The sequence below is a fragment of the Glossina fuscipes genome, unplaced genomic scaffold (genome assembly GCF_014805625.2).
Source record: "Glossina fuscipes isolate IAEA_lab_2018 unplaced genomic scaffold, Yale_Gfus_2 59, whole genome shotgun sequence".
NCBI lineage: Eukaryota > Metazoa > Arthropoda > Insecta > Diptera > Glossinidae > Glossina > Glossina fuscipes.
The window spans coordinates 844,328-871,331 of NW_023998431.1; the positions used below are offsets into that span (position 1 = coordinate 844,328).

General features: G+C 34.3%; 3 protein-coding genes across 3 annotated transcripts in view; 1 reads left to right on the forward strand and 2 right to left on the reverse strand.

The window, feature by feature from the left end:
* Positions 1-27,004, forward strand: part of LOC119637316 — an 88,702-nt gene that overhangs the window by 36,211 nt on the left and 25,487 nt on the right. The window lies entirely within an intron of this gene.
* LOC119637315 (regulator of G-protein signaling 7) lies at positions 1,165-6,467 on the reverse strand. The gene is made up of 7 exons (XM_038033262.1): positions 4,836-6,467; positions 4,527-4,774; positions 4,212-4,395; positions 3,861-4,147; positions 3,684-3,797; positions 3,475-3,600; positions 1,165-2,458 (listed from the first exon to the last, which is right to left on the reverse strand). The coding sequence occupies exons 1-7, from the start codon at positions 5,427-5,429 to the stop codon at positions 2,134-2,136; spliced, it is 1,878 nt and encodes a 625-aa protein (XP_037889190.1). The 5' UTR covers positions 5,430-6,467; the 3' UTR covers positions 1,165-2,133.
* LOC119637314 overlaps positions 11,120-27,004 on the reverse strand; it is a 72,162-nt gene continuing 56,277 nt past the window's right edge. The window contains 3 exon segments of the mRNA XM_038033261.1: positions 11,120-13,616; positions 13,619-14,586; positions 14,914-15,581. Of these exon segments, the coding sequence (XP_037889189.1) occupies positions 11,242-13,616; positions 13,619-14,586; positions 14,914-15,581 (4,011 nt within the window). The 3' untranslated portion in view covers positions 11,120-11,241.

Consider the following 27,004-nt stretch of genomic DNA (forward strand, 5'->3'; position numbering starts at 1 on the left):
TTTTAAAATGTTCCAAATTAAAAGAGTTTCCTTTAAAATTTTCGAATGATCGAATATTAGATACATAAACATAAGGATTTTATGAAAGTTTTTTTAACTGCGTATGTAATATTGCGTCGTTTTATTATCTTCCTTTTCGCCTACTCGCGGTTTTACAAGAACTCGCCTGAAACTCGTGGTAATAAGGCCAACTTTCCATCTCACGCCTAATCACGTGGTTTTAAAGGACAAACAAAAAAAAATTTCGTTGTCTTTAATAAGACACTTTTAGGCGAGGATATAAAACTTTATGGGCATCCATCGTAGATTCTTGTTAAATGTGAATTACTTGGGTTAAAAGAAACTACGCAACCAATGAATCGTCTTTCAGGTTACGTGTGTGTGAATGGGCTAAATAACAATGACATCACCTATCGTGTAGAAAACTTTCGTCGAACTACATACAGTTTTTTTAGGAACTTACGTTCGCGTCGTCGTTTCTTTTGAAATTTTGTTCAAAGACTTCTTGGATAGGCTTCATTCTTTCACAGAGCACATTATAGTTTTTTTAAGGCTTTGCAGCTTGAATGTCTACTTACTTGAACTGAGTTGAGTGGAGTGCCTTAGTTCGATTGTTAGGAAAAGAAGAAAATTGTTCCCTTTAAAATCATTTTTCACTCTATGATATGCTTAGCGAACATACACAGAATCGTATCCAAAGTGAAACATGAAAGAAACATGTAAGGAAAAAAAGAAAGCTATAGTTTTGATACATTTCGCTTCTTTGTTTTCCTAAAATGGAAAATCGCATCGCAAATCCTGGCAAGACGATTGACGCTATATATCCTGTTTTTTAGATAAATGACTTGCAATATTGCGAAGTGAAGACGTTAATCTTTAATATTTTGAATCAACTTAAATGGAAAATTTTTAGTTGATTTCAATCGATTTTTAACGACAACAGCGATTAAGCGATTAAGTCTCAATATTGACTTATTGACCGATCTAACAAATAAAGAAATATTTTTTGCATTTGAACTGATTAGTTGATTTTCGTTACGAATCTAAGTTCTAGGCTATTTTAGTTGCATTTCCGTCTCGGCACATTAGTCTCGTTCAAGTTTTCAATTTTCTCTAACCAAGTGCTGTAAGAATTTTTTGAATCTTTTATAGGCTAGTTAAACAAAAAAAAACAAAAAAGAAAAAAAAAAGAAAAGAGGAACAATTTCCAAAGAATTGTCCAAAAATGATTTTCTCTCACAATTTCCTAATCTTGCAGAGCTTGAAAACATTTTTTTTGATCTAAGTACGTAATTACAACAAACCGACTTGAACCAATACTTGATAGTTTCACTTTTGTGTTAGTTTACTTATGAGAGTTTTGTTTTGTTTTGGCTTTTTTTTTCTTTTTCTGTTCTTTTGATTTATTTTACTATTATTCCTTGAAATCGAAAAGTAACGAGAAATTTATGCATTGGCAGTTGTCCTTTTTTGTTTTTGCTTTTGTTTCTTTGTTATACTTTTTGTGTAAACGATTTTCTATTATTTTCGGTTTTCTCTTCTTTTGTTTTTTTAAGCTCTGTATACTACAGATTCGATTTAAACTATATAACGATTAGATATTTAGCTACATATACAAATATAGTAAATGATTAGTTTAGTTAGGCAACAGTCTAATTACTTATATAGACGAGTCGGCTTACTAGGATTTGTTAATTATATAATACTTTATGCTTACAATAATACATAAATAATACAATTTTTAATTTGTGTTTTGTTTCTTTTTGCATTCTTTTCTAAATCTACCTCTTTGATTAAAGTAAATATTGTTGCTTAGCAAATGATGCATGTTTCAATCTATGGAACAAATTAGGAAAACGTTATGTATATTATGCTATGAGTTTATAGGTTGATTCCTTTATTATTTATATTTATGTCTGCTATGTGAACGAAGACAGCGAGGGAGAGTGAGATATATTTTTTCGCTATTTTTTTTTTTTTGGTTGTTTGTTGCATTTACTAATCCTGACTTTGTCGGTGTTGAGTACGGTGGTGTGTGGTATGTATTGATGATGTGGATGCTGATGATGCGGTAGTAACGGTGACGGTGTTTGTTGTCGATGCAGCTGCCAAAGAAGCCGCAGGAGCCACGCTTCAGCGTTTCACACCAAATAAGTTCGGTATAGATTTGACCTTTTTGCGCGAACAATTTAAAAAATCTTTATACGCTTCTGATCGTAAATATCGCGGATATGAATCCCTTTCCATAAGATGATAAATGTGAGCAGCTGCCACATCGAAACACCAACGATTCGGATTATTGCAATTAACCGCCTCACGTGCCAAATCAATCGATTTTGAATCGACATTAACAGCATACGGAGAGTCTGGCGCTAAGAACTGTTGCCATATATTATGAATGGCCTCCTTAATGGCTGACTGGGGCAATGCTTTCATTTCTTGTACCGCTTCCCAGAATCTTAAAAATCAAAATTTCATATATTAGAAAAACTATAAAGAATAAATAGTAATAACACGGAAAAATTCGTAATTTGTTTTATGATTTTTTTTCTTTTTTCATAGCCAGCAGTACTCTTCTTTTTACGTCTTGTACCACTTGTGGTACACGAGTATATTAAATTTTGTGCGGTGTATGCAATTAATAAAAGGAGTTGAGACGGACCCACCTTTTATGATATCAATTTATACGGAATCGCTTTCCAAATCTTGTCTGTCCATTTGTCAATCTTGGTGTTTTGTATTTACCCACCAGTGCGCAGATTTTGCGATATTTTGATGAGCATTGATATACTGGCAGGTTTTGTCCAAGGGACGAATGCTACTGAAAATAGCTTGGATCAGACTACTTTTTGGACCAATTCCCTTTTAAGGTCTTATTTTGAAGAGTTCGTATACAAACAACTTTAAGAAGATGTAGGATATTCAATGGTGGCGCATGGCGTCCTATAGTGTTTTCACTTGTTTTTAATTCGAAGATTAAACATTTCCAAAAATACTTCGGTACTACTATATTTAAAATTGTATGTACATACAGTTGCTGAACCATATCGAAATGCATAGAGATGATACGACCGAGCTTGTAAGCCAAAAATGAGCTACGCTACAGCCCGACTTCATTTTCATATTTCTGAGAGACACGCAGAACACACTTTCTTTGGAAAAGAGCCGAGTGTGTTGATGTTATGCACTAGTATCGAGTAATATGCGAATATCGAGATCGTAATAAAGGCAAAAGAATTAAATTTTCTATTCCTATTTAATTATGGTAGAATCTATAGAAGCATGCAGCTTACTCTAAACAGAAAGATATTTGAGATTTAGTTGTTTCTGCAAAATAAGTAATGAATGTTGGATCGTAATCGGGCCGAAAACATTTCTGTGAATTAGATATAAATATATGCATACACGCAAAACATATCTTCTGGTGGATATACAAAAAAAAAAAAAAAAAAAAAAAAATTTAGATCAACTTACAGTATATTTTCTACACTATATTCCTTCTCCAGAAATTTTGCGAATTGTTCACGTCCCACAGGATCTTTTAACAATTCACGCATACTAAAAGCCCAACGTTTCACGTTACGCAAGGGCACCTCTTTGCTAAATGATCATAGAAGTAGACGACGATATATGTGATCTTTAGTGAATATTTAAAATAAAAATACTATTTCTCTCTTATCTACCTATTCTTTTCGGCTTCCCACATTTCGGGGCTGTCGGTTTGCCAAGGATTTGGCAATTCTGGCGATGTCAAAAAGTAATCAAATTCATTGTACTGCTCGTAATAGGATACCAGGCTGTAAAGATTTCAATTTTCTTTTATATATTTATTCAATTATCACATTTATATAAAGACTTACGCTTCTGCTGCTTTACTGACTTTAATCGTACGTCGTTCTAGTTTTTGTTTACGCAAAGCTATAATGCGAGTCAATTGTTCTACGGGATTTTTGGCTACTGAGGCTCCGGCTGAGCCGGTACCGTGGCTTGAGCATCCTCTACGATAAGCCTTCTTAATATCAATCTCTGTAGTATTAACACAACCGGGCATAGGACGATGAACATCCCAGAAAGCTCGTTCTTGCGAATCTAGGACTTTACGTTCCAATTTATCACGTTTCTTAGCCACTTTACTTTGCGATTCAGCCTGAAAATTTTTTTTAAACTATTCATTTTCAAAGATCACCTCTTGCCTACTCTTGTTATCTTACTTGCATGAAAATAAATTCCCATTTTCGCGAAAACATTTTCTGTAGTTTTGCTAAGTTCTCTGCTTCATAATCAGCCAGCTCGAGACGTGTTTTATTTTGCATGGTACGTTTGCACAAATACACTGCATAGTCGGTGTTCTCCGGTTCCCAGCAGTTTGATGGCCAGAAGTATGGTGTTTGAAATCTAAATAAAGTGATAGATTTTACTTTTATTCGATTCTCTTTTTTTTCCTTCGTCTCTGCGATTGTCGTCTTGGCTAAGGCTTTCATATTTTCGATGGACAACTAAAAGCATGCTTTGAAAATGTTGCTTACCTGTAAAAAGTGCCATCGTTTTTCACAGTCAAGGCATGATCGTCAATGGGAAAGATATAACCGTGAGATGATAGCAAATGGGCAAAATGTAAAGCTTCGGTAACATCTTCAACATCGAGATTTTTTAAAGTCCAGGCAATTAAGTCCGCTCCCGTAAACACCGAAGGAACTTTGGTCATAAAACCTTTAACGGTGCGTACAGCTACACCGGTACTTTCAGCTTGCATTCGCTCAATAATCGCCTCCATCTTTAGAAGAAAAATGAAAAAAATGACGACAGTTCAAGACGTGTAAAATAAATGAGTTTACCTTCTTATATACCAATATATTAGGCGCGTCTTCGTTTTTATTGTGATGGTTAGTGGGCGGTGATGTAAAATGCGAATGTCTGGGCGCTTTCTGATGACAGCAGGATTTTGTATCCGCACTGGCTTGCAGTGATGTGGTTGCTCTAATTGGGCCTATCGAATTTTGAGTGCTGTTTGCTGCGTTTATATTATTGGTGTTTACACTATTATTAGAGGTGGTGCTAGTGGTGGTAGATGTTGTCATTTGCAAGTTACAACTAATTTCAGCAGTTATTACAGTTTTTGTGGTCACATTTGGATTTAATTCAGTTTTTAATTCGATGGTCTCTGTGGAACTGTCACCCGCACTGGTCATCTTCTCTTGCTCCTTATCTTCTCCTTCGACTTTTAGAAACTCTTTAAGACCATTTGTATTAATAATAATGTTATCAGTATCGACTGATGTTATTGCCTCTTCTAATGGCATAATTGTATCGGAAGGATTATTGGTGGTTGAATGGTTGTGCTGGTGTTGGTGGGTAGGACTTGTTGACAATTTAATGGCCATTGTTATGGTGGTTTGTGTTTTGTCGACTTCTGAAGTCATCGTTACCATCGTTTCTTGTATCAAGTTATTGATTGTTTATATAACTTTTCTTTTTCCCTAATTAGATAGACCAGTCAGAACGGCCAATGAAGCGAACCGACCAGTCAGTTAGTCAATCAGCTATGGTAATTTCCCTTATCTGCCTGATTGGCAGGAATTGTGTTGTGCTTGTGTATTTGCAATATTACTTATTGATTATAATTTAATTTCCGGTGCGGTATCTAAAATGATTTACGTCGTCTAATGGTTACCTTCAACTAATGTAACGTTCTATCAATAACGTATGAAGTTTACGTTGCTTTCATAAACGTACATACACACACCGTTATTGTTTTTTCTTTTGAACTCTCATATGATTATGTTACTAGAGGACAGACAACCTTTACTTTTCCTTGTAATTCAGTTGATTTTCAGTTTTTTTTTCTCCTTCCATTAAAGGCCGACGTTAACAAATTTTTTATTATCTATTATTGCAGGAAAGCCTCTTGTCTTCCTGGTTGTTAATTTGTGACAATAGACTTGCTCTGTGCTTTTAGGGAATATTCGGAAACTTTATTGCCGTTGATTTTCAATTTTCTTATTCTCATGTGGTTTTTTTATATAAAACATGTACACACCCATCTACCAGGCTGACCTATGAATAAGAGATAACTATTGCTTATGCTTGAGTTATTCTTTAATCCTTGCATTCTGAGTATTTTGAAATTTTACTTTTCTGTATTATTAATTTCTTCTTTTTTTTTTTTGTTGTAATTTTGATGTTTTTGTATTTCGGATGCCTCTTTTACTTTTTGCAAGTGCACACTGCGAGTCCCATTGAAATACTGAGGTCCTGTTTTGCTCGTTTTATCGCTAATTTTTGTATTGTTATCGTTATTTAAACGTGTTACCTTTCGCTTTTATATTACTTTTATCGATTTCTGATTACTTTCCGTTCAGTTGTTTTCAATAAAATGAATGAGCATGCCAGCAATCATAAAAGAGAATAAGCTTTAATACTTGTTATCCCTGCTTATTTGTTTCATAAATTTTGCGGTTATTATTTTCACGCAGCGTTTTTAAGAGCACCGACTGCTACTCTACTCTCGAAAAATACAAGTAAAAACACAATAATCTGAAATCATTGACAGTTGCTTGAGATTTGGTGATAGAAAATTCATTTCTCGTCGTGCTTGCCGTAAGAGAATTTATGCCTTTGTTAACACAAACCTTTTACCGTTAGATTTATTTATTTGCTACTTTGCAGAGTTGCCATTCAATTCGATTAAATAGGATTAGAAGATGCGCTTTTCAAATGAGGCAAACGGAGTTTCGCCATTCTCATTGAGAACAATTGCCTTTAACATTTCTCTTCTCTAAAAGTTGTTCTAAAATGAAACGACTTATTACGGGTTTTTTTTTTTTTATTATTATTTTAACAGTGATTTCAATTGATTAATGAGAATGTTGTTCGCTTTATTAAAATGTGCAATTATGTTTGCGCTATAATAATATTAAATCATATAATTTTAATGGTCAATATCCTTATCATCTATGTCATTAGTTTTGACGTAATAAAAAATTTAAAATCATGGGACGAACGATGTCGAACTAAAACTTGAAATATCATTTCATATCGGAGTACCGAAGATTTTTTTATTCCATTCTACACGACATAGTGGGCTGCATAGTGCTCTAAGTGAGACATGGGGACTTTTACTGGAGGACTGGTCAATTTTTGTGCGACTTGTTAAGTTTATTGTATTTTATCATTTTGCAGAAAGGTTGTGGAGTAACTTACAACTTTCACAATATTTGCATATTAGTGAAATTATGGCCCATTGTTGAAATTCGTTCTTAAGTAGTAGTTAAATTATTTGCTTTTCTTCCGTACGTATTTTGTTAGCTGTGAATTGGAATATTATTATCGAGTTTTTTCACTTACTGTGATTGATTGATTGTTATATCTCTTGCCAATGGTTTCCTTATTTCATTTTTTTTTCTAAATTTGTTTTGTCAATTAATAGTCAACTGAAGAAGCAGTTGTATTGAATTTATCAATTAGAAAACAGTTAAATGCCATGAAATAGATATGATATTAATTGAAAGTTAATTTTATATAATATTCGATCTAACGTTCTTTTTAAAACAACCTCAAAAGGTGCAAGAACAGCGTACAATTTTTATGCAACACGGGCACGTGTATGGAGATATTTTTATCCGTAACATAACATGTTCCTATACGAAATAATACAAAAAAAAAAAAAAAAAAAACAATTATTACATAAACAACCGTAACAAATGCATTTTTAATTTATGAATTTTCTCAAACGTACTTACACCGCAAAAACTCCCATGAGTAATCTTTAAATAAAATTACAAGTTCTAAAATGAGGAGGTGACTGATTAAATTATCTAACTGTTAGCGGCAATGGTGCGATGCACTAAAAGAGGTTTTAGTACTTTACAGCGAAGATGGGCGTGTCTGTTGCATGATTGGTACTTTTTTATACACTGATTTCATAGATATCTCTAGGAAATTTTTATAACAACTTTTTTTCAAACAGCTCTTCCAAGTCGTCAATTGATCTCGTTTGTTTATCATGGGTATGCTCGAATGCGAATCACGACCAGTCTTACTTTTAAGATTTTAAATAGTTTGTTGAATATTTCCTCCAAACTATTGCGGGCATTGTTATAAAAGATGACAGCTGCGAATAAGAATATGGCAAGTTCCAGTTTTCTACCTCAATTCCTTTTTATAATGCATGCAAACTGAAAGAGATTTCATTGACAAGAAGGGAATTTCCGTAATTCGCCTGAATTCTCAAGCATCCAATTACGATTATAGAAAAAATATCAAATGAATTCAAAGCTAAATTTAACTCAACTTTAGTGAAATGAAATTGAAATCCACGTATTCATTACAATTTCCTAAATTGAAATATTCGTAAAGTGAATCATCATAATACTAGCTCGGTAATATCGACGTATGTTGTAGCTATCATAGGCATATGTTACAAGTTTTCTCTCTTTCTCTCTTTTGTTTTACCGTTTTATGCTGACAAGCATAAACAACTAAATGAAAAGATCGTCTAACATTTTTTTCAAAATAAAAGCTGAGATGTTTTTGCTTGCATCTTTTATCAGTAACGCTGTTAATTAGCAGCAATGTGACTGAGGGCTCTTTCATTCTCATTGCTTTTGTGTATATGTAGGTACAATTATTATTATTAATTATCATTAATTTCGCCGGATAATAAATTGTAAGACCAGACCATCACGCCTGAGTGCGCGAAGGCAAGGAATCTCGACTAGCAGTTCAATGGTCGTGGGTTCGAATCCCAAGCGCGGTAGAGTGTTTAATAAAAGCCGATAGCCTTAGAATATGCTAGTGCTTTAAAAGTTTTAGCATTTATTTTCCTGGCGAAACTAATAGTAATAATTATAGTAATAATAAATTGTAAGACTACTGAACTCTTTTACTGAAAACTATACCGCAGTTGAGATTCCAACCCAACACTATTGAGTTTCAAATCGAGATTCATAGGAATAATTTATCTTTATATGATTTATTTATTTTTTGATTTAATTTGCTTGCATACACATTTGACATATTTTTGCACGTTTTCATTTTGCACTACGTCATATATGAGTTACATGTATTGTAAAATATATTGTAAAATATTCTTGAATATTATACAATAGTCTTCACATTTCTCGATAACATCTGGATTTTCATTGATAAAATTCAGAATTCTTTAATGTGAAATAAATGGTGAAAAAAAAAATACATTTGCTACATACGTACTTGCTGTTTGCTTTTTTGTACATACACATTGACATTAACATATATATTACCATATATCATAGCGCATATTCACGTGAAAACATGCAACCATTTGATAGTACGTGACGTCATATCACGAGACTACTAACAGAATCTTTGCCCTCACACAAATAATTAGGAGGAAAGAGCAAGCAGTCAAATGGTTGTTAATTAACAGCGTTACTAAGGTCACTGGTAGGAAAAACACAATATGTCCGCTATAATTTCATAGCTTGACAACAAAATGTTGGACCATCTTGTCATTTAGTTGTCTCTGATACAACTTTAAGTAACTGACACGCGACAGGTTTGTTCGTCATTGTAACGCACAGAAGTCGCCTGAATTATTTTTTACGAAAGCTTGGGGGGGTAATCATGCAGCTGAAGCACTTTCGTATTCAGCGTAAGCGAAAGTTCTTCGACAGTTTGTGCTGGGTTTTTGGCCAATAAGTCTTTCAATTCATGGCCCTTGAATTCTTTTAGTCCTCCAAGCCATTTTTTTGTCGTTGATATAAAAATCTCTACTTTTAAACCCTTGAAACCAAAACCCATAATTGGGATATGATGGAGCAGCATTATCATAAACTTCCGAATAGGTTTCGGCAACAGATATCTTCAAATCAAACCACAATAAAAATAAATGTCGAAAAAGCAATTTTGGAAAATGAGTATGAAAATAAAAAGAAGATAAGTGAATAAAGATATTTTTATTATTTTTTTTCTTTTTTGTAATAATTTATTATAATAACTTTTTCTTAACAAAACATTTATTTTATTTATTAAATAAAATAAATTAAGAATTAATGATTTTAATGTTACACTCTATGATGTATTTTCCGTTAATGAATATTAAAAGACTTCTTTACTTTATATAATTGTTAATAATATTTCATCTATCGATTAATGGCTCTTTTTCATGTTTTAAAGGTACAATTAATAATTAATGTTGCACTTGTTTTATTTATTTATTTAATTTAATATAACATAAAAAAAAAAAAAAATAATAATAAAATAAAATGAACAGCATTTCCTACGAATTTACGTAGAAATTTCTTATTCAAGCATTGCTTAAAGTTTCTAAGGCTTCTTAGAAATAGACTATCAACATACATGAAATGAGGGGAAAAAAATATTTAATTGAAGTTTAAAAAAGATTTAGTTTAAAGGCGTGAGAACATACTATATGCGAAATCATAGAAAAAAGTGAAAATTAAAATTAATCATTATACAGAATAGAAGTTCTAGTTAAAAAAAGGTAAAAACTAAAACCACGACTGGTTAATCAATTTATTCTTTATTTTTTATATACAGCATTTCTCGACACAATAACTAATTATTACATATATGTCATCGTAGGTTCACATATGCCTTATATGTGTCTTATCATTATATACAATACTAACTGGGACTGTGTGTGTCAAAAGGCATTTGAAACTCAACGAGAACTTCAGCTTTCAAATCTATTTACTATAATTACTATAATTTTAAAATCGGATACCGACATTTCGAAAGGAGATACATTTGACAACGCTGTGCAATTCGATAAAATGCTTCATATAATCTTAAGCGATTAATAAAAATGAATTTTACGATTAATTTAACATATAACGTTGCAAGCATCTGTAAAGCGAGAAAGAGAGATTCATAAAATGATAAAGTAAAAATGTATTATCTTGCTAAAATGCTCTCAACAATTTTCAACTTACGAAAATTATGTGCATATTTGTGCGAGGGCAATGCTGCTCGTTATTTGTTTTTGTTTATGACTAAATTGGAGTAAGCACACTGATGCCTACTTTCAGGAATGTTGTATTGAAAGAGAGTAGGAAAGAGAAAAAGAAATTGTTAGAGAAGAGAGCATGTGTGAAAAGAGAAAAATGCTATTTATTTTAAGCCGTTAAAGAAAAAAATTTGTTGCTAATAATATGGATACTTTAAAAGTTTTGAATGCATTTTTAAATATCATCTTCGACTTTAAATGACTGAATGATTCCTAATACACAAATCTTTGCATTATTTGCCAAAATTACCATTAGAATTACCGTTGTTGTCGCTGTTGTTGTTTTGATTGTTTAAATTTTGATTGTGATTGTTATTATCATTGCTCTTGTTCGCCTTACTGTTGCTGTTGTTGTTATTGTGGTTATTATTATCACTATTACTATTATTATTATTATTATTATTATTGCTATTGGCACGACGATATTTGGGTGTTAAATAGTAAACATCACTATTTGCGTTAGCTGGAATGGATGGAAGGTTTGGCGGCTGCAAACGATAATTCGTAGGTCGAAATATTTGCTTCGCTTGATTTCTCACCACCTGCGGATGTGATATGTATTCGCTGTCAGGATTTATGGGTGGTAGCGGTTGTCGATAATTCACTAGTATATCGCGATGTAATGGTACCTGTTGAGGTTGTTGTTGTGGCAACAATGCTGATGGTGGTGCAGACTGTAATTGATAGTGTCTGGGCGGTAGTCGATGTTGTTGTTGCGAAGTAAAATACTGGGATTGATGTGAAAAGGCAGGAGCTGGTATTGAAGGCAATCTTTGCCCTTGGTATGGTAAATTACCCTGATAGGGGTTAATAAATTCCGCATCTGGATTAACGGGTGGTCTGTTCGATGCGTAGTTAACATATGTATCATTTTCTAAGCTCCAAACGGGTCCGTGGGTTTGTGCTATTGGTTGTTGTCCTCTAAAACCAACAAATTTTCGATTGGGTATTTGGTGGAAAGGCTCTTCATAGAATCTATTATTTTGACGAACTGATTGTTGTTGCTGCTGCTGTTGGCTATTAGAATTATAATAATAACCGGGAAAGTCCCTAGTTCTTGTATTTAAAAATGGTACAGGTACTTGTAATGCATCTGGCTGTCGTTCGTTCGGCGCTTGGAAATCGTGATCCGTGTATTCGTGAAGTTCTTGTTTATTGACAGCAACCCAAATGGGTTGCCGAAGCTCATTTCCATATTCTACGTTCGTATGTTGTTGATAATTAGCCGCAGCAGGTTGCTGCAAATACTTAGCTCTTAGTCTTAGTTTCTTAGTTCGGCTTTGCGGTGGCCCAGGTAACAGTGTCGTGGATGGATACTTAGATTCGATGTTTCTTTGTGAATCAGTTTTTTCTGCTCTTAAAGCTTGGAAAGCATTGTCATCATTTGATTGAGGGCTATAAGTTACCATTGGCTTAAACGGTTCATCATCAAACGCTGACGGTGGTTGAAACTTATTTCGACCATTAATTTGCCCAGATTTAGATCCATCAAAATTATAATCAAATACCGCTTTTGCTTTAGGTGTTCTAGGTATGCTATTATCGCGTAATTCTTGACTTTGATAGAAACGTAAAGCGTCCCGCAATGTGTCAACTTCTTGCTCAAAGTTCGTTAGAGGCCGCACTCTATAAAAAGGTCTCATATTGTAGCGTACGTCTGGTTTCGGCGTAATAACAACTACATTCTCTTCCAAGTGATCATAAGGGCGATTGGATGTTACAGTTTGCTGATAATTACGGTGATGATTTAATTGCTTGTAGGGCCTTTTTTGGGTCGCGTATAATTTCACAGGATTTCTAAACGATGAAGGTTTCGAAGTGGTTGAAATAAAATCTTCAATAACATTAGATACCGTAGGTTGACGTTTTGCTTCGAAATACTCATAATATATTGGATTTCCTTTGGAAACGGTGTCAACATCATTTGTTTCAGGCGTTGTCGGCACAAAAGTAACGATAGGACGAGACGTTGGTTCATAATTAACAGGGTAGATAGGTATAGGGACGGCTACAGGCACTGGTACAGGTTCAACGAGTTGAGGTGAGGGCGTAGATGGTGGTGTAGATGGTAAACGACTTGATGACAGACTATTGTATATGTTTGGCTTGGGTCTTGGACTAACGATATTAATAGTTTTAGGTGTGTACTCCGAAATTTTAGTAATAGCGTGTCTAAATGGTACTTGCGAAGGTTCCGGTGCAGTAGTTGTAGTTGTGGAAGTGGTGCTTGTTGTACTTAACGATGTAACACCATGCACTCTGTATCGATACGTCGGAGGGGATGAAGTAGTTGTGTAAGTTTTACGCTCCTTGGTGGCTTTGTCAAGGCGGCTAAAATGGTTGGGAGGTGGTGGCACCACTATACCTGGTACAAGAGGGCCTGGAAGTACGGGATTCGTGTAATTGCTTTTATATACAAAGCTGTAGGCTGGTGGATAATAAAGCGACGGGTCGTCCTCATCAAAATCTTCGGTATTGTTGATATTATCTAAAGAACCATTGCGTCCAAAAAGAAAGGGACCCAAATAAGGAAAACTCACTGGGCGAGGCCTGTTTAGTGACGGATTGACAAATGTTTGGTTGTGATAGAGCCACGGCGGCGGGTCGTCGGGTAGTTGTACGAAGGCTCGTTTTCTTTAGCATCTTCAAACGTTCCCGGCCGGGCAATAAAATTTTTCTCGTCGTCACTGTCACTTTCGGACACCTTGTTGTAGGTTTCCTTGCCGACGGAATAAATGGATAACGATTCGTTAGCGATCGGATAGACGACCGTGAGTTTATTATTTCCGATAAGCTGTACGGGGCCGTTCTCTTCGAGTTGGACAGGAAATGGTGGCGGAATTTTGGGATTAGCTGCTATCTTTATTTGCCGTCCAGGTGCTACGTAATCATCTATCGGTGGCCAAGGTTCCTCCGGATTATCTTCGTTTAAGCTGCCTCCTTTAATAACTAATAAGTGATCTTCTGCCAGCCATATGTCTTCTTCATTTAAACCGCCAAAATTTCGTTCGTTATCATGGGGTACCTCTTTATTTGGCAAATAGCTTAACACACCAGGTCTCTTTGGGGGCTTTCGGAACAATTCCTTTTCAATCAATCCATATTTACCGTCCCTAACTTGGTCGGCTAAGGTTTTCTTCGAATCTTCCTTTGATTTTTTAGATTTACCTGCATGTTCTTTGCCAGATCCAGCACTTAGACGTAAGATGCCGTGATCCCAATTATCAAAATCTTCAGAATCGTTAAGCAGCGCCTCATCATAATCGCGGTCATCGTATGCGGAATGTTTTATAGTGTTTTGTGAAATTACGGGTTTCTTTGTTGTTGTCGTAATAGTAGCCGCAGTTGTTCCTAGATTAACAGCTGCCTTTGGTTGTTGTTGTTGTTGTTGCTGCTTGTGAGTATAAACGTTAACCATTGGTCGTCGTCGAAAAGTTGCCGCAGAGGGTTTCGACTCTGTTGTTGCTGTTGTAGTTTTACTTGTAGTACTATTTGTAGTTATGGCCGATATTTCATACGACGAACGTCCCTGGGAGTTTTGTATATGACCAGCAACTAAGCGTTGAATCATGCGAGGCCTAAAAAGGAAAAAAATTTAAACTAAAAGGATAGGAAATGTCGTTGAGAGCAAAAGTTTAATAAGCAAAGTTAAATGTGGTTAGTATTTTAATTTTGAAGAACAACGCGACGCTATAGACTGTTGCAATCCAAGGATGCGAAATTGGGTGAAAGAATAGATGTATGCATTTTTTATGACCTGATCTCGTGATGGTTTCACAACAAGCCACGTTTCCGACACGCTGGCCAATATGCGTGGCACGCGGCCATCTTTTAATATATATTAAATAATAATCCGTTTTATGCTTAACATTACATTACACGGAAAGAAAAAATTAGAAGCTCACGTTTTTTGGATTTGCTGATTATGCTCAATCTTCATTGGTTTCGTTGTTGTCATATCGCTTGCTTTATATATTGCTGGTAAAAAGGTATTCTTCGTCTGTCGATGACTGTTCGAGGGGTTAACTACAGTTGAATTTGTTATGATGCTGTCGTCCGTTATTGCTAGTGGTTGTTGGCGTAGTTGATGACGTCGTTCATTGGTTTTATGTTTACGTGATGCAGACATGAATCCATCGTTAGTATTGCTTGTTGAAGCAGATGATATTGCACTTTGAAAGCTACGATTTTGCCGCAAATTTCGTGTTTTAGCATTGGCTTGTGTTGTGGTATCTGCACGCCTCACTAGCCTTGTAGATGCTAATGTGGTTGCTTCCGCTAAAATAGGTTTTCTCATAGTGGTGGAGGTATTTGCTCGTTGACGTTGCCTGCTGGCTGTTACCAGTGTTGGTGAACTTGTGCTAGCAGCTGAGGACGATGGAATTGTATGACGTCGCACTTGCAATTTCGGTGCTTTCAATGATGGTGCTGCTGTTGTGGTAGTATGCGATGGTGTGGTTCTTTTATGTACTGTGGCCGAGGGTGTTGCTAGCAATGACGTTGAATATGATGAGTTTGCTACCAAAAGTAGCGGTATAGAAATTGCAAACAAGTTGAAGGTTAACGACTTCATCTTAATATTAGAAAGAAAATGAGAAGAAAAATAAAAGCAAACGAATTAATAAACAACAGATTAACATAGATTAGGATAGCTTTCAATATTTAAATTGAAGTAAATCTTTAATATGATATATGGAATGGCACGCTCTCCACCTTCCCCCATGTTTTCATTAAAATTTGAATCTATCGAGAGTTGTTTTCATGCAATTTTATCATATCGGCTTCATTGAATATACATAACAATTTGTTGGTTAATGTGTTGAAAACAGTTTATGATAATTAGTTTGCAACGATGCGCTGTAATGTTAAATACTTCGTGTACGGAATCGCTAACATTTATTACGCTAAACATGATTTTAAGTCAAATCTGTTGCTGTTAAATAAAGATGCAGAGCGCGTGCTCTTAAGTGATTTTCTGTCAATGTTTTCATTATTGTGTCTGGTCATTAAATCTCTATATATATATATATATAAGTTTAAAGAGTATAGTTTTGTGTTTTGAAAGTAAAATTTAAAGCATGTCATGTCAGAGATATTCCAGATTATTTTATGAAAAAACGAAATTTAAGAGTAAACTATAATTGCAATAGTTTTTGTTAAACTCAAATTTACTTTTTTAAGTTCTTTTGTTGTAGTTTTATCTTAGATTAAAGGAAAAAAAAAGCGGTTGCGTAATTTTCTAAGCAAACATGTGTAATTTATAGTTACTATAAAGGCACGTCGTACGTGGCACGTCATTCAGTGTGCAATAAGGGTAATAGGGGTAAATAGACTGACATTGTTGAAATACCCCAATATTTAATGTAACTAATTAAGCCAACTCGATTATGTCCGCTCAACTGTATCTTACCTATTTTCTAATATCTGTCCGTCCATCCGATGATATTTTTGTGCAACCACTTGCCCAAAAGTCACGTTTACTCGCTCTTTTATTAATTCATTTTTGTGTCACTGCGTATGTCCGGTTGGTTTTGTATATGATTTGATCGCGATCATTTGTTGGTCGCGGCATTTATTTGTCTATTTGTTTGAATCTATTTTTCTGGCCGTCTAACCGATTATCCCTTTTTCTGACCGTCGGTTTTTCTTAACTTAAAATTTTTCAAAGTCACTTATATAGTTAGAAGTTAAGTTAGTTATGGAAAATAGATTGAGTCTACTTGTCAAAATTAAACGTAAAACATATAAAATTAGCTAGAATTTCATCAAATTATTATAAAATTATAAAGAAAAATGAGGTTCGAATAGTCTGATCTGAAGACGAATATAGCGAAATATCTTTGATATCGTTACCAACCAAACCAACTCGAATATTCCAGTAAATAATACAAGTTCGAATGATATGCTAACCGAAGGAAAAAACAAGCATTGCTAACAATACCAGCAGCATTCATTGCATTAACTGTTTGCCTGGTATTGTAATCAAAGCACAACATGGCGTATAAATTAATTAGTTCGGCAACAATTTTTATATTATTGCCGCCAAATACTCCCCGCAAAGCAAACCAGTTTCTCTATCATCAATTATTTTGGTCTCTATTTTCATTTAAATTTATCGTTGCTGTAGTTTGTGTGTGTGTGTGTGTGTGTGTGTGCTACTATGATTTTAAAAAGCAAATATGAAACAAAAGCGAAAACCATTTGGACACGATTCTTTAAGCAACTAAAACTAAAATTGAAGAAAAAACCAAATGAAGCGATAACTGTTAACTACAATGCACAACATTGCTTCTATATATATATATATATATATATATATATATTTGACTAATGTATGTAAGTGCTATCAATACAACCAACAACGGCAGCTGATTGACCGTCACGTTAAGCATAACGATTTCCACCAAGTGTTGTATGCTTCTTTAAACAAAAGCAATAATAACCACATTAAGCCGCGGCTAAGGAGAACCGCCGCGCGGCTTAGGTCTTTTTAACGCTACATTGTTGTTATGCCTTTTGTTTGTCATTTGAAGACATCGGTGCAAAAGTAAATACATTTTATGTTTAATAAATATCTGGGTCATAATATTCTTACTAACTTCTTGGCGATATTTGTTTTTGTTAATTCAGTTTCGTTGCCTCAATACATCCAACAAGAAGACGTAAGACTTGTTGTCTGAAGTTTAAGGTCATTCGTCTTTTTTTTTATTTATTTATATATTGTATTTATTTCTGTTCTGCAAACTTTGTCAATGCTTCTACTTTTAAAGTTCAAGTTGAAGAATTTGAGATAAATTGCAATAAAATATATTTAAAAAAGATTTTTGCAAAATTTAACTCCGATATTAATTAATTGCTTTGAAACTGCATTGACGTATCGAACTGAAGATAGCTCACTAAGCCCACTAGTCCACATTTCTTGAGGGTTATGTCTTTGCTAAAAACGTCCTTACTATGCAATGTGAAAAATTGTAGAAACCGTGCAATTGTAAAACAAACTAAACCTCATCATAAAGGCAAAATATTACATTATAGCAGCTAAGTGTCATACGCAATCACATTGAAGTTACTGAAAGAGTGCAATCGTTAGCACTTTCTACAATTTTGATATTTTCATTTATAATTAATTTGGTCGAGTACGAACATGAGGAGAGGGTACATATGAGAGGTTTTTGGCCCTTAACATGGCAACGAAATTAAGTTGTTCTTATAGTCTTCAGCATGTTTTAAGACAACTCAGACAAATTGGAATTGTCTCTTTGTGTTTCATTAAGGTTTTTTTTATAACTCAGCTAAAATAAAATGACAGACGAATTTAATTAACTCTTAGAAGTAAATCATATAATAAATATTATTAAAAACGAATTCAAAGTATATAAGGAGAAGTAAGGAAGAAAACATTCATAATAATTCATGTATAAATAAATCAGAAAGAAAAGAAGCAAGTATACAACTAGCACGGAGACACACCCACAACCGAAACGGATCCAAGCTGCAAGTGAACACGTAAGCTGTTTCAGACGTGCAAAAGCTTGGTAAACGATAACAGCAAGCAACACCATTTCATTTTCGAATCGTAATGAGACGTTAAGATTGCGAGCAAGTTTAAATACGGCATAGGCAAATCGTACGTATTAGGGATAGTTGTTTTGATGAAATTGAAAGAGTCCGTGCCTAAAGAAGCGTTTAGGTATATTAAAGTTCATCTCACCAAGTAATGTGAACGAGTTGATAGTACCATTAATTAACTTAGTTAAGAAGGAAACGAATACACCTACGTTTCTCAAGTGACGTTAAAGCTAACAGAAACAATCTATTTTCATAACAAGGCAGAGAGACAAGAGCTGGTCCCAACCCAAATTCCTAAAGGCAAGCAACAAGAATTGCTTTTAAACGGACTCTACTGAACCTACACAAGACCAATAGGAAGGAGACCACGCAACAGAGGCATACTCAAGTAATGCTGCGACTAAGCTCATATATAGCCGTTTTGTAATGTAAGCTCGTTAAGCTCGTTGGATCACCGTTTATTGGAACCTAGCACAGAGCTATCTTTACTTAGAGAGAGCTCAATATGCAAATTAAAATGTATTATTTGTTCGAATAGAACCCGTAAATCGATGAACGGATCTACGTTTTCCAATTTGTGGGAGTCGATGAAGTACTCAATACTGAATGACTTCCTCCCTGAGAAAGAAAGCTGCTTGCATTTTTCTAGATTTAATTTCATAAAATTTCATGAGGATTATTTAACCAAACTATTTAAGTCAATTTGAAGCTGATACGACTTAAAAGAAGACTTAAGGAGAAGGACGAAAACAGTTTAACATCGTCAACGTACATTAAGATCTGGCTCGATTCAATCACAGCGGAGAGATGATTACGTTATAGATTAAATAAAAGGAGCCCTAAGTGGCTATCTTGAGGGACCCCCGACGTCACAGCAAATTCATCCGAGGTGATGAAGTTAAATCGGAAACCCTGAATGATCTGTTATGAAGATGAGAGCATGTCCATTTAACTAAGTATAAAGGTCAGGCAGAGGCTTGGAGTTTGAAGGTCAATAAGTTAGGGTTAACTAAGTCAAACGCTTTACTAAAATCATTGTTATACGATATCCGTGCGAAAGTCACTAGGCAACGCCTTAAAAACATGGGAAATAAACTCTAAGAGATTCGTAACAGTTGATCTTCCTTCCAAAAAGCTATGCTAGAACGGGGAAATGTAAAATTTGATAGCAAAAGCTAATTACTGAGTAACAATTCGTTCAAACAATTTAAGTAAGCTACTTAACTTGGCAATGCCTCTACAATTCTTAATGTGATGTCTGCTTTCATATTTGTGAAGCGGAATAAGAAAATTACTCTTCTAACACGAAAGAAAAACACCTGGTTTCAAGGACTAACGGAAAATCTTTGAAATAACACCACATAAAGTGCCATAAGTGTGCGTATAAAGTTAGCGAAAAATAACATACAAGGTATATTGTTAACCCTAAATATTTCTGTAAGCTTGCCAACTCTGAACGAAAAACCCCCATATATCCCTTACAGGTCTGTAGCTCGTCAGAGCATCATTTGAGTATACATGAGCAAATACCAGCTGGCCCAGGCCCACAACTGTATTTTTCTGAAATGACCAAGTTAGGAATCGAAACCGAGTTAGTCATAAGATACATACAGTTGACAATTAAATCGTAATCAGCATTTGTAAAATGTCGACTCTAATATTCAGAACAGGGACTTGAGGTTTTAATATCATAAGAGAACTCGGAACTATTGAAAGAGACCTGTAAGGGATATATGGAGATTTTTTTTTCAGAGTTGACAAGCTTTCAGAAATATTTAGGTTTAACAATATACCTTGTATGTTATTTTTCGCTAACTTTATACGTACACTTTATGGCGATCTTTTTTTTTTTTTTGCATTTTCGAAAGCAATGCTTAGAAAAGTAACCGAACGCAGTTGAAGCGCTCACAAAAAAATTAAATTAATAAAGACGAGATTTTAGCAGCATCAGTGCAATCAGCATCAGCAACACTTGCCGTCATTGCAAATGAATTAATAAACCCAGAGATGCAAACGGGCCGTGATTGCGATGGTATTACATATGGTACGGAAGGCGAGAACAACGTTTCAAAATTCAACGGCAGTGAAATCAAAACTTACAAATACAATCACACAATTTTACTTAAATGTAATTGAAAGTAAAAATTCCAATAATTAAATTGAAGTGAATTTTTAGGCGAATTAATTAATACTTTGCTCTCATTTCGGACCTTTAATTTCCTTATCAAAGAAAGATCCATTTATTCTTTAGTAGAACTATCGACAGGTAAATAATAACTGCGCCTTTCAGAGCGTATGCAAATATCGTTCGTTTTGACTCAGTAGATATACCGGTAGGCACAGTAATGTCCTCGCAAGAATGTAAGAGTAGAGATAGGAAACAAGATTGCTGGTAGATTATGCCATCGTTAGCCGCGGCAGTGCATGTGGCCGATATGCGAGTACGTTTAGGATGAGTGTGTGCGAACGCTGAAAAAGCCGGCTAGTTCTATTAAGGGACTTGATATATATTTTTTATCCGCTTCGAACACTTGCCTTTCATATAGCTATAAGTAAGCGAAACAAATCTACATTGGTCCATTTGTCTGCTTTCTTTCCATAGTAGCGTTGTACCATCTATCAATAATCATAGTCTGCAGGAGTGTTGTGTCGCAGTATAGAGCGGCTGATGTATTAGCACAGTTTTCCTTTTTTTTTCTTATGTCCACCATCGAAAAATAGGCACATACTGGACTTGTGTTTCCATTTGTAAAGCTAAGAAATATATATTGAAGCGCGCTAAGAAGTATAGGTGTTTATGATACGCGTAAGATGTTAAGTCGATCTAGTCATCTCCGTACCTCTGCCTTCGATTTGCTATTGGAATGCGCAGTTTTAGAAAAGTTACGATAAAAGTTTCAGAAAAAAATTATGTTCGTAAATGGGCCTGATCCGACTACAGTAGCGCTTGTTATATAAGACAATTGACAGCAGCCATCGTTGAATGTGTATATGGGAAGAATTTGAAATTTCAGCGGAAAAGTGACTTGCACTACACAAAAGTTTATCTAATGCACAGCCTACAAGTGATACTGATCCGAAGTCCGGCACGAAAATTTCGTAGAGCCAATTGGTCGAATAAGTAAAGCGTTTTACAATCCTTCATATTTCATATGATGGACATTAAAATTTCACCCTGTGGCGAAAATAAGACGCTTTCTCTCCCACGTAAGATCTCTATTCCAGTCGTTTGATGATATGAGCTTGAGGTAAATGATTTATTCGTTATTGCTAGAAATTAGTTGCAGTCATACTATACAGTGCTGCACTAGTTTACTTAGGTTTTTCACAGAACCTGGCATCTTTGGGCTGTACTGTCATATCGATTTTGACAATGTATTTAATGTCTGATATTTTGGAGCTAAAATAATAAATAGTTTACTTGTCCAATCGATCGACGAGACCCTGTCTGTACACGTTTTACACCCTACACCGTTGGTGATAAGAATAAGTTTCTGTCGATGTAGCCAATATCCTAAATTATTCACAATTACTTTCTGAACCAATTTAAGCAAGTCAGACCGTCTGCCCACCTAATATCACTACATTTGTGTTTGTGTTCGTTTTACAGGTCACAAGTTTTGCTATAGTGACATGTTTTCACCAAAGGCCGAATTTTATTTGAAATGAAAGGACGACTGAGAATGCACTGATTTTGGCCAGTTCCCGCGTAAACTATAATTTTGAAAAAGTTATATAAAAAGAACATTTTTTTTTTTTTTTTATTATTCGATAAGGATCGAGGCAAAAAGGGTAATAACGTGAAAAATGAAGCGAGAAGACCAGTTTTGGAATGTGTATATAGTACAAGTCCTTACATGGTAACAAGATCTGGAAATGTGCTAAATAATAAATAATGCTAATAATAAATGTGTGAGAACGCATTGTCTGGGAATATATTGCTATTTTTTTTTTCCCTGTTTGTCAGTCAATGTAATGTGCTCTTAAAATACAATTTCCTCGCATTTTTCGATCACAAACGCAATGCAAATTAATTTCTTACTTATGGCAATTGCTATCTAGATGTAAGTAATAGATAAATGTATGAAATACATAATCCAGCATGTAGGGGGCGAAAGCCAATTTTTAGCATAAGCAATAACATTCACTACAAATTTTCTACACTCTCAACGTAAGCGTATTCGGATACGGAACGAGTTTTTTCTGGTAGCATATCTAAGAGGATATACTCTTGGGAAAGGTTAAAGTCGTAATAACCTAGCTGCGAGCCGCATACTTGCTTTCTCTTGACCTTGCAAAAGTTCTTGTTTTTTATAATTTTATTACGCAAGTAGCTTAAGAGAAGACTCTGTACTGTGTCAGGCGTGTAATAAACGATTTTAACATATCAAGCGTATATTCATGCGTAGGCCTCAGAAAATTTCATTACATCTAAGGAGGAATATGCAGTTTGATGGTCAAATTCATGATCAAATTTTTTGCGTTGGACAAAATAAGTTTATTCAAATTGAAGTCAAATCGATGGAAATGAAATGAATGCCGTAGGAGGAATGTTGTGATTTACGTTTTACACAACCGCCTGAGTAGCCGAAGGCGAGAAATCTCGATTAGCAAGTCAATGGTCGTGGGTTCGAATCTCAAGTGCGGTAAAGTTTTTAATAAAAGCCGATAGCCTTAGATGCTAGTGCTTTTTAAGAGCTTAGTCTTTGAATTTATTTCTCTGACGAAATTAATAATAATAATAATAATAATAATAATAATAATAATAATAATACGTTTTACACAACACGTGAAACTCCGAAAAAAATTCATTGGCAATGTCTGAGTGAGTTAACAAGCAATTAACTGCTGGATGTTTATCCTTGCGATCTGCTCTTTGAAACTCGTTCGTTGCAATCAAATAATTAGAAAGAAAAGTCAAAGTGAAAAATAATTAAAATTAAGAATCAAGAATTCTTCGACTACGGATTATCAAAGTGCTCCTATTTTAATTAGTTTAACAATTTGTAATCTCTACTATAAAAGTTGTAAGAAGCTAAAATTTAATGAAATATTGTAAAAAAAAACAAATAATAAATAAATAAAAAAAAAAAAGAAAAACACAAATTATTTAATTAAAAGCGTAAAACCGTAAACTACAATAGTTTATGCCTGATGAGTAAGTGGGCTAAATAGTTAAGCAATGCAATCATTTCGGTTGGTTTTGTTTTGCGCGAAAAGCGGGAACATCCGCAACATATTGTCACAAACGGTTGCTTATTATTATATTAAATTGGTTTATAAAGCTGACAGCTCCCAGACGTAGATTTTTAAAAAAGCGACTTTACTAAGCTTACTCTTACTCTGTTAACTTGTCGCCAAAGTTAACGAAACTCACTCAAGTTAACAAAAACAAAAAAAAAAAATAAATAAATAAATTAAATAAAAATTCTGATCATGTAAAATATTTCAAATTTAAAGTCTCACTGTAAATAGTAAAGAGTTAAGAGATAACAACGCGACCACAAATGAATGCAGTGTCAATGCATTGATTAAAAGCTTGATATGCCCACCGTGTAACGTGAACGAACGTAAGCGAAGTATGTAAATTGTGTGTGTATATGACTTTAACTAAACTAGCCTTAAGCGATTGCCTATACGGATGAATTCGATTTTTTTGGTATTGGTTGAGAGGGGCGCTTGCTTGGAGAAAAAAAAAATTGTATTAAAAACAGAAATCAATTTGGTTGACATTTAAAAGACAGTTTCACTCGCCAATATCTTGTTGTTTTTTTCGTTTTGCGCTTTTTTTTTAATTTTTATTTAGTTGCTTTTGTCTAAAATTTGTATTTGGTTCAAAGGTATATTCTTGCATCGGCCGAGAATCATTCGTGATCGCAGATATTAGTAAAATAGAATTCTATTTGTTTTTTTCCTTTACATCGCTTATTTGGCTGTCAATAATTCAAGTTTTGCCAAACCGCTTTATAAGTATTTATTTATATAAAGATTTTAGTTTGCTTCGTTTAAATACTAAAAAGCTTTCCCAGTTCAATTTTTACTTAAGCAATAATTTTATGTGTACTTAAACGTACGTAAGTGTGGTCAATATTTGTGTCTATGTTTGTTACAATTTTTGCATATAAGTTGTTATTGTTGTTGTTATATATTTCTCTGTTAAACATTCATTGAAAAGGCGGTTTCATAAAAATTATTGCACGCTACATGGTATTGTATAAAATTGCTGTGTAGGAGCCAAACCCATTTTAAATCAATAAATCTTATGGCTTTTAGTTCATTTGTTGTCGTTGTCGTTGTCGTCGTCGTCGTCGTCGTCGGTGTTTTAGTTTGCGGGGTTTAGTTTTAGATTTCGTTTTCGTTTTCGTTTCAGTTTTACTTTTATTATTATTATTATTGTTTGTTAGTTTCATTGCTGGGACTTGTTACTGCTACTCTGTATGCCTTCATACGTGAGAAATATGATAATTTGCCTAGGACTTGGCTTAGTAAACATATAACAAACTACGATTTAAATAAACGAAAAAAAAAAAAATACATAAATAAATAAATAAATAACAAAAATATGTATTCAATTTCGATTAATCTATTTTTTCTTCGCTGCGAAAGTAACATGTTTTGGAAGCGTAAGCTTCGTACTCTTTAAGTATGCAATAATATGTCTATGTGACAGACGAAGAACGAAGACAGAAAAGCACTCCAAATCGATCGATGTAATTAAAGGTGGCTCTGTCTTAGGTCATTCGAAATGTTGCATGCATCTCTGCACAATACTAATATTCCCTATACAACAAGTGCTGTAAAAACTCATTCAATTTTGGGATTAACGAAACAAAAAGAAAGGAAGGTGGGAATCGCATGCTATGTTGTCGTAGGTGAAATTAGGAAATTGGAAAAGATAAAAATGCCCAGTTAATATTTGACGAACTTGATTGATATATTCATCAGTGGTTGAAATTGACAATCTTCCCGGATGGGGGACTCGTCTGCAAACGCTTCTCCACTTCTTTGTATTTTTTGTGACTCTTGAACTGTAACGCTGTGTTTACTATAACTCTTACTTAATATGTTCAAAAGCATTTCACTCACACATTTTTTAAACAAAGTTTAACAAAAATTCCTCCAAAGTTTTTCTATTGTTGTCGATACGTCTTTACGATGATTTAGATGAATCAGGAAAGGAAAACTTCTTTATATAGAAAATGAAATGTTTTCGTTTTTTATTTCAGAAACAACAAAACGAATATCATGGCTTGCATGACAAATGCATGTTATCGAGAGAGACAGGCTTCCCAGTAGGTGCACTGGCCCTCTTTTCGTGCCTTTACGCATCTATTCAATTAACAATTATGTCCTTAAAACTTAGTTTAGAAAAATAAAAGTTAGTCCTTTCTCGTACTCGATCAGTTTATATCCGACAGTTGACCGATTTGGTAAATACATTCATACATAATTTGAAAAAACATCGAATATTTAAGTTTTATATCTCATATGGCAACTATTTGGATATGTTATGTTATGCGTAAATAAAATATCGTGCATGAAAGAACAAGAGACAATATTTAGATTTGTTAAAAGTGCAAAATGTCAAATCTCGATTATTAGCATCATTCACTACTATCCGTATCGAAATGAATCAATTCGCTGAATATAAGAAACGGAGTTAGTTTGAAGCAAATCTTTAATATTTAATTATATTTATGCGAAATATTTGCTATTGACGTCTTGAAGACTGTTAACAATCTAATACGTAATTAAAGTGTTTTCCTGCTGCCGTTCGCTAAACACGTTTTTTTCTTTTGAATACGATAAGCAATTTATGCTATTATCCCCATCACTGAAGGATGAGGGGTATATTCATTTTGTCAAAGCGTTTGCAACGCGCAGAAGGAAGCATAATAGATCACACAAAGCATATATATATTCTTGATCAGCATTAAATTCTAAATCGATTTAATGTCTGTCTGTTCGTCTGTCCGTCTGTCCGTCTGTGTAATGTCTGTTTTAAACGTTCTTCTGGTTGCAACAATAAAGCTACAACTTCAAATTTGGCAGAACATTAGAAGTTTTTGCACGCAGGTTTGTATTGAAAATGGGCCAAATCGATCGAAGGATAACAGAGAAGACCTCTATTTTTCAAAGGGAATGAAAAAGTGGTTTCTTGCTCATTACTCATAAACTGTAGCACAAAATGTACAAAAAATGTATACAAATTTGAACGCAATGCTGTAGGATAGGTTTTGAAGGCGATGCTGTAGGATTTGTGCACAAAAATGCAAAAAAAATTGACCACGCCTACTCAATATTGTAATGTATCAAAATGGAATTATTTTTTCAATACTTTTACAACACGCAGAAATAAGCTTCAAAAACCCCATGAAGTATGCAAACGTTTTGGCTGTAGCAACCCTTGAATACACCTAAACATGT